The 8693-nt window shown below is 45.5% G+C and overlaps 1 protein-coding gene across 1 annotated transcript; it reads left to right on the forward strand.

Moving 5' to 3' along the window:
* The first annotated feature begins 3874 nt into the window (after positions 1 to 3874).
* On the forward strand, positions 3875 to 5298 carry Htr1d (5-hydroxytryptamine receptor 1D). Its single transcript, XM_051173687.1, has one exon. The coding sequence runs from the start codon at positions 4047 to 4049 to the stop codon at positions 5283 to 5285; it is 1239 nt and encodes a 412-aa protein (XP_051029644.1). The 5' UTR covers positions 3875 to 4046; the 3' UTR covers positions 5286 to 5298.
* The last annotated feature ends 3395 nt before the right edge of the window (positions 5299 to 8693 follow it).

An 8693-nucleotide genomic window follows, 5' to 3' on the forward strand; every position in this document is an offset into this window, starting at 1 on the left:
TTATTCATTAACCAATAAGAGAAACATATTTGCAGAATGACATCTCCCATCAACAGGGTCTCACTATGTAGCCCTGGCTGGCCTGGGACTCACTATGTAGATCAGGCACACATGTCAGAACACACATAAAACCAGATGCAGTAGCTCCTACAGTGACATGGGAGATAAAAAGAGGCAAGTCCTCTAAAGCTCGTGGACAAGCTAGGCTGCCTTATACAAAAATGACTAACAAAAGGGAGATGCTGTCTCAAAAACAAGGTAGAGGTGAAGACTGACACCTGAGGATGTCCTCAGACCCTCACACACACTGTGGCATAGGAATTCTACACAGATGTGCTCATGCACGAATACACATCACACACACACACACACACACACACACACACACATACACACACTCACACACATACACAGGCTAGGGATGGTGACACCCCCATAATCCCAGTACTTGGGAGGTGGCAGATCTGCAGCTCAGAGTATCCTACACAGTGAGACCCTTACTCACAACAAAAGCAAAGACAAATCAGGAAAAAGAAAGGAGATAGGATTGCCATAAGGCTGAGTATCCCAACACTACTCGGCTTCCCCAATCCCCATCCCATAGCATTTAAGTTTGCCTGTTGGGTCCTATGCCCATGGGCTTCTACTGGGATTATGCCAGAGGTGAGATTGTGTTGATGGTGCTCAGCCTTGCCTAACCCTCATCATCCATGCCTAGGCCCAAAACCATTTGCTTAACATCTCAAATACTTAAGCCCAGAGTCCAGAAGCACATGGAAGAGACATGAAAATGGTTTTCATGGTTTGTGCGTGGGAGTGGGGGTGGGATGATGTCAGAGGTATGCTGGGACATGCTTGTTATCCCTGTACTCCGGAGGCAGAGGCAGGATGGTTTCGGGTACCAATCTGTCCCAGGCACATAGCAAGACCCTGTCTCAAAAAACAACAGCTGGGGAGGCTCAGGCCTGAGTCCATCCCAAGCATTGTTTGAACTGGATGTGGATGTGTATGCCTGTAATCTCAGAACTCTGGAGGATCAGAAGTTCAAGGTCATCCTTGGCTGCATAACGAATTTGAGGTCAGCCTCAGATACATGAAGCCTTGTTTCAAAAAATCAGAGAACTGGAGAGATGGCTTAGCCTTTGAGAGCACTTGCTGTTCTCTTGGAGGACCTGAGTTTGTTTTTTGCTATCCACATGTTGGCTTACAACTACCTTTAATTCCAGCTTCATGGGATCTGATGCCCTCTCTGGCCTCTTAGGGTACTCTGTGTGTGTGTGTGTGTGTGTGTGTGTGTGTGTACACGCACGTGCGCACATACACACTCACTCAAATAAATAAATAAATAACCTTAAAATCAAACCAATGAATAAAGAACCCATGGGGTCAAACATCCTGTTTCCATTTATAAAGCTGGATTCTTTCTCTGGAGATGAATTTCTACCATGAAAAATGTTCAAGGATTTAAAATTTAGCAGTTAACTTTTTAAAAGCAAATATTTAAATCATTTATTGTCATTAACAGACCTGCATCTACACACAGTGGATAATACTAGTTCTTGTTACTACTGGAAATTATGTCTTAATATGCCAACTGAAGGATATACTATAGTCATTAAAGAGAAAGTCAAGAATTTTGAGTTTGTAAGTGCTTATAGTTATAAAAGTTTGTTCCCTTACATTTTTATTACACAAATCCCAATAGATAACATACACATCACTATACATTACTATAGGTAAAATCATTATTCACAATTATTAAATTAGTTGTGTATTTTGAATTACAGATGAAGACAAATTTTAGCATTATAAGGCAGTAGAAAGTTGGTCTAGGGACTTTCTCCTATTTTGTAATGTTGGCAAGGTTATTAAAGATAGCATTCTGTGTTTTCCCCTCAGCAAGATGATTTATGCTGATGTGATCTGTGGCTCACAGCACTGCTGCCTTTCTTTCTCTCTTTCTTTCCTTCCTTCCTTCTCTGTGTAGAGCCAGCTGTCCTGGAACTCGCTCTGTACACCAGGCTGGCCTTGAACTCACAGAGATCACCTGCCTCTGCCTCCTGAGTACTGGGGTTAAAGGCGTGCGCCGCCACTGCCGAGCAGGCCCTGCTCCTTTCAAGAGCTGATCCTTGCACTGCTATACAGCTGCTTACTCATCTCATAGTTAGCAAGGTGCCCCCTGAATGAGCTGATCTACTTCATTTGTTACAGGGCATGCAAACAGAAGCTAGATCCAGGTTGTGCCTTGTAGGCAAATGTCACAAATGTCAAAGAATAGTAACAGAGGGTTAAAGTCATCCACCCACTGATAATCCCTGGATTCTTCATGTCACTGACAGCAGCAGTGGGGAGACCACAATTGGCACCTGGACTCCAGAAGTGTGTGCGCATGAGATAGTCCTGGAAGTCCTTGCTGAGACAGTCTGCCACTTTACACACCAGCGTTCCAGTCATGGCCATGCGGTTCTCAGTGAAGCCTCTATTCAGACAGATGACACTAGCTTCCACCCACTGTGGTCCTCAGTGCTCTCACCTTGTGCCGGCCTTATGACACCCAGATATCAGCAGTTCAATTTTTTACTTAATAAAAATGTTTTGTTGGGGCTGGGTGGTGGCACACGCCGTTCATCCCAGCACTGGGGAGGCAGAAGCAGACAGATCTCTGTGAGTTGGAGGCCAGCCTGGTCTACAAAGCAAGTGCCAGAAGAGGCCCTAAAAATGTTTTATTGTAGGTTTTTTGTGGTTATTATTGTTTTGTTTTTGAGGAATGATCTTATATGTAGTCCTTGTTGGCCTCAGACTCACAAAAATCCACCTCTCTGCCTCCTGTGTGTTGGAATTAAAGGCATGTGCCACTATTCATGGCTTGTTGTAGGTTTTGTTTTAAGAATCAGTCAGGAGCCAGGCATGATAGTGAGTGGGTGTCTGTAATCCTACAATTTAGAAAGTAGAGACAAGGAATCAGGAGTTCAAAGTTATCCTAGACAACAGAATGAATTCAAAGCCAACTTGGGCTACATGAGACCATGTCTCAAAAAAGCACTACCATCCCCTTCCTCACTCTGCCACAAAGTTATTTGTGCTGACTCTAGGACATTTGGAAAGTCAGATTAATGGAAGTAAGCGCCCCTCCATCCTCCGACAATGGGTGATGACAATATTGTATTCTTTCTTCCCCCAGGCCCAGTTTGGTTTTGTTTGGCTTCCACTGCAGCATAAACAGAGTGACGTGTTCTGATTCACTTTACAGTGATGACTTCATGTGCTTGTGATACTTCCAACAGCTAGGACACTCTGTCCCCCCTGGGAATCGTGTGGGTGGGGCACACCACTGCTGCTGTGTTCCCCATCAAGTTCACAGCACCAGGGGCAGCATAAAGCAGTACCTTTTCATCCTACCTTTTCTGAGTTCTCCTTTTAGAATCTAATCCTGCTTTTCTTTTCCTTTTTCTTTCTTTCTCAAACCTCAGCACTTCTGAACATATCTCCATCACCGTGAACCAGCAGTGACCCATCCGTCGGTTTTGTCTTCTCCTAGCTCATGCATTCTTTGAGTCTTGGTAACGGGAATGTTTTGTCTGGTCAGACTCAGAAGCCATCAGCAGGATAGAACTGACATTAAGGACTCATGGCGTTGTCGGGAGGAGCCTGGGAAAACGGAGCTGTTGATGGCATACTCTGAATCAGCTGCAGCTTCTTGTCTTCAGCTTTCAAAGCTCTCTGGACGTGACCTGATATCCAGAATCTTCTCTCAGTATGAACGAGGAATTGTTAAAGTTTTTACTAAATATATCGAGGTCTTATGTTTTACAAAGAGCTAGAATACCAAAGGCAAAAAGAACCCCAGCACTCTGCCTATCCTCCTGTGAGACTCTGGTAATTGTCTGACAAATCCATCATGTATTCCCTGGGATGGAGCATCTTCTGGGAAAGGGTTCAGAACCCCAAGATGCCTTGGGGTTCACCTGCTTCCAGAAGCAGCTAGTGGTGGTCTTGGTGTTCTTTCCTGGCCATGTCTTGAGGTCTTTTGGCTGCGCTCTGTTCTGATGTATGGCCTTGACAATTATGGAACCGAAGGATTACCTTCCTCTTTGGGTGGGACAACAGCGAAGGAGGGAGTCTTGTGTGTAGAAGTCTGTGGAAAGAGAGCAACACTGAGCATGTCTCTGCCAAACCAGTCCATAGAAGGCCTTCCCCAGGAGGCCTTCAACAGATCCCTGAATACTACAGGGGCTTGGGACCCACAGGTTCTGCAGGCTCTCAAAATCTCCCTTGTAGTGGTTCTTTCCATCATCACGCTGGCCACTGTCCTCTCCAATGCCTTTGTGCTTACCACCATCTTACTCACCAAGAAGCTCCACACCCCAGCCAATTATCTCATTGGCTCCTTGGCCACCACCGACCTTTTGGTTTCTATCTTGGTCATGCCCATCAGCATAGCCTATACTACCACCCGCACCTGGAACTTTGGCCAAGTCCTGTGTGACATCTGGGTGTCTTCTGACATCACATGCTGTACAGCCTCCATCCTGCATCTCTGTGTCATTGCTCTGGACAGGTACTGGGCCATCACTGACGCCCTGGAGTACAGCAAACGCCGGACAGCAGGCCATGCAGCAGCCATGATCGCGGCAGTCTGGGTCATCTCCATCTGTATCTCCATCCCACCGCTCTTCTGGCGGCAGGCCACAGCTCAGGAGGAGATGTCTGACTGCCTGGTGAACACATCTCAGATCTCTTACACCATCTACTCCACTTGTGGGGCCTTCTACATCCCATCCATCTTGCTCATTATCCTGTATGGCCGCATATATGTGGCTGCCCGGAGTCGAATCCTGAACCCACCCTCACTCTATGGGAAGCGCTTCACTACAGCACAGCTTATCACAGGCTCCGCAGGTTCTTCACTCTGCTCACTCAACCCCAGCCTCCACGAGAGCCACTCACACACAGCTGGCTCCCCTCTCTTTTTCAACCAGGTGAAAATCAAGCTTGCAGATAGCATCCTAGAACGCAAGAGGATCTCTGCAGCTCGAGAAAGGAAAGCCACTAAGACCTTGGGCATCATTCTGGGGGCCTTTATCATCTGCTGGCTGCCTTTCTTTGTAGTTTCCCTGGTTCTCCCCATCTGCAGGGACTCCTGTTGGATCCACCCGGCCCTCTTTGACTTCTTTACTTGGCTAGGTTATTTAAACTCCCTCATCAATCCCATCATCTACACTGTGTTCAACGAAGACTTTCGACAAGCATTTCAAAAAGTTGTCCATTTCCGGAAGGCCTCCTAGTCAGATTTGGAGTGACTCTTGTTCATGTTATATCTTGTAATCCAACTAAGGTTGCCTTTTAAAATTATTGTTGTTTCTTTGAGACTTGAGTTGATGTGTGCTATTTTGGGTCTTGGATTAATCAATTGACCTGTTTTGTATGAATACTGCCAGCGTCTTCTAGACTTCTGAGTCATCTAAAGCTAGGCCATTGTGTAAATGGGGACAGGACTGAAGATGTCCCTTGACATAATATTCTTATGGTTCTCTGGATTGGAAGAAATCTAAGCTACAGGACTGAGGTGAGGAACTGTCTATTCTCTAGCAGGGCTCAGAGAGAAGGCCTTCTGGTCTACCTTGGTTTCTATGGGGCTGTGGAGAGTTGGTGTAAAAAATGAATTAGAGAGAGTTTGGAATTAGAATGGAAGGGTCGCCATCTCCTATAGCTTTTTGATTAGGAAATAACACCAAATTGCTTCCACTGGGTCCTGGTTGTCCAAAGGAAAGTGGTACCAGTGACATGGAAAGAAATTCAGAGGGTGGCACCCGGGGAGGGAGACACTTGGGACCAGATCAACTACCCTGCATCCTTCATTTTTCCCTCTATCTCTATTATATAATGCTCAGAAGTTAAAACCCACCACCATGCCCCTCAAGAAGACTGACAAATGTTGAACCCACCAAGCGTTGAGTGGGTCAACCCATTCTGCCCATTCTGATTTCTTTTCTGAATTACTATTTTTTTTTTACAACTCATTGTCATCAAAGTTCCTAAGATATTGAGTTTTATCAAATAAAAAGCATGGGACATAGTGAGCAGTGATGTCTTTACAGAATTATTTATTTACCTATTATTTTGTGTATGTGTGTACATGATATGTGTGTGAAGGTATGGCATGCCACAGTGCATGTGTGGAGGTCACAGGACCACTTCAGGTGTCAGTCATTGCCTTCTGCATTGTTTGAGGCTGGGTGTCTTTTGTTTCCATCTCTGCCTTGCATATTCCTAGCTAGCTAGCTCACAAGCTCCAGGGACATTCTCCTCTCTGCACTTCCCATCTCGTCATGGCAGGAGTGTTACGATTACAGTCGTGTACCCACTGCACCTGGCTCTTTACTCGGGTTCCTGGGATGGAATTTGAGTTGTCATACTTGGATAGCAAACATTCTGATCCACAGCCCCAGCCTTTTAGGAAGAGTAGACTCTTTGACTGTTTATTTGTTCCCCTTCTGCCCAGATGTCTAGACTTTCAACTTAACTCGGTCTAGAACATCCACCGAGCACCCACCTCATACCAGGCCCTGTGCCAAACATGTTAGCATTTGTTATAACAGTGAGCCTCATGACTGTGGATGCCTGTGTAATGTGACAACTAAAAATGGAGAAACTGGAAAGATGGCTCAGTGGGTAAAGAAACTGAGTTTGCTTCCCAGAACCACATGGTAGAGAGAACCATCTCCACAAGCTGTCCTCTGACTTCTGCATATGCACACATGCTAGCACAAATGCACATACTTATATTTCCACAAAAAAATAAATTTCAAAAATGTTAGGAAAAAAGTAAAAAAAACAAAAAACAAAAAACAAAACAAAAAAAAAAAAAAAAAAAAAAAAAAAAACCTCTTAAGACCTGGGGCTGAGGCTGAGGTCTATGATAGAGTACTTGCCTGTTGCAGTTCTTGGGTTTGGATCCCAAGCACTAAACAAAAACAAACAATAACAAAATGAGAGAAACTGAGAACCTGACCCTTCAGTTCAAATCCAAGTGCTGTCAGTTCCTAGCTGTGTGCACTTTTTAAATCCTTCTACATCTCTTTTCCCTGAGTGTAAAATGGAGATGATAATAACTGTGTCATACATTAACACGACCCTTGACATAGGAAGGGCCTGTCATTCTGGAGATTCAGGAATTGACCTACCCAAGCACAGGTGGCAATACAATAATAATAATGATGATGATGATGATGATGATGACAACAGCCCTCTAAAGCACCCTCATGTGCTCTGTGCCCTCTTCTCACTTTTTCTTCCTCCTCATCTTGCATGGGTAAGAAAGAAATGTACCTGTGGTTTGAAGAAGGCTGCAGGGGCTGGAGAGATGGCTCAGTGGTTAAGAGCACTGGCTGCTCTTCCAGAGGACCCTGGTTCAATTCCCAGCACCCACATGGCAGCTCACAACTGTCTGTAACTCCAAATCCAGGGGACCTGACACTCATGGCAAAACACCAATGCACATAAAGAATTAAAAAAAAAAAAAAAAAAAAGAAGGCAGCTTCATTAAGAGACAGCTTCATAAGGATAAGTCCTAGTGGGAGGACAAGGGACAGGAGTTGTCATGAGGTCTCTGGGGACTTTGAAGGAGCAGAGCAGAGGAGGGCAGGGCACACAGCCCCTCCCTCTCTCCTTCCCTCCCTTCTTCTCTCCCTTCCTCCCTCCATTTGTGTTTGTGCTGTATGCATGTGTGAGTGCATTTACCCATGCATACAGATGCAGAGGTCACAGAAGGACATCAGGTTTCTTCCTCTGATTCTCTCCATCTTATCCCCTTAACACGGGTTTTTTACTGAACCTCACTATTTTGGCTAGGCTGGCTGGCCAGTAACCTGCCTGTTTCAGCCCCTCAGTTCTGGGATTCAAACCATGCATGGCCATGTCTGGTTTTTGTGTGGGTGCTCAGGATTTGAACTTGGTTTGTTTTTTAATTATTTATTTTTATTTTATGTACATTGGTGTCTTGCCTGCAGGTATGTCTGTATGAGGGCATCAGATCCACTGGAACAGGAGTTGAATAGTAAACACTTCTTACCCCCTGAGCCATCTCCCCAACTCCCCTTACTGGCCTCAAACTCAGAGTTCCACCTGCCTCTGCTTCCTGAGTGCTGGAATTTAAGGTGTACACTGCTGCCACCCAGCTTGTTTCATTTATTATTGCTGGATGTTGGCTGTACCACAGTTTATTCAACAGTTGAGGGGTGTTTGAATTACTTCCACTTTTCTACTATTGCAGATGAGGTTGTGAATATCCAAGTCCAAGTTTTGGTGTGGACGTAGGTTTCGAGTCTTGGGAGTGGACTCACCACAAGTCAGATGACAGCTGTGTTTGGCCTCCCGCAGAATGGCCACACTGTTTTCCAGAGTGGCCACACCGGTTTCCCTTGCCCGTGGCGGTACATAAGGGTTCCAGTCTGTCCACATCCTGTGGCTCCTGTTATTGCCTGTCTTGTTTTATTGGCGCCATTCTAGTGGGTGTGACGTGGTGTTTCCTTGCAATGGCAACTCTTTGTAAAGGGGCCAGAGAGTGAATATCTCCAGCTCTCTGAGTCACTCCACTTCTGCCACTGAGGCATGAACACAGCCTGGATGGCATGTAAATAAACTTTCTCCGTTGTTTACTAACAGGCGGCAGGCAGCTCCGCTCCAGGGCCAGA

The sequence above is a fragment of the Phodopus roborovskii genome, unplaced genomic scaffold (genome assembly GCF_943737965.1).
Source record: "Phodopus roborovskii unplaced genomic scaffold, PHOROB, whole genome shotgun sequence".
Classification (NCBI taxonomy): Eukaryota; Metazoa; Chordata; class Mammalia; order Rodentia; family Cricetidae; genus Phodopus; species Phodopus roborovskii.

Excerpts from the sequence above, each read along its gene's own strand:
- Htr1d (XM_051173687.1), top strand. The coding sequence starts at position 4,047 with ATGTATGGCCTTGACAATTATGGAACCGAAGGATTACCTTCCTCTTTG.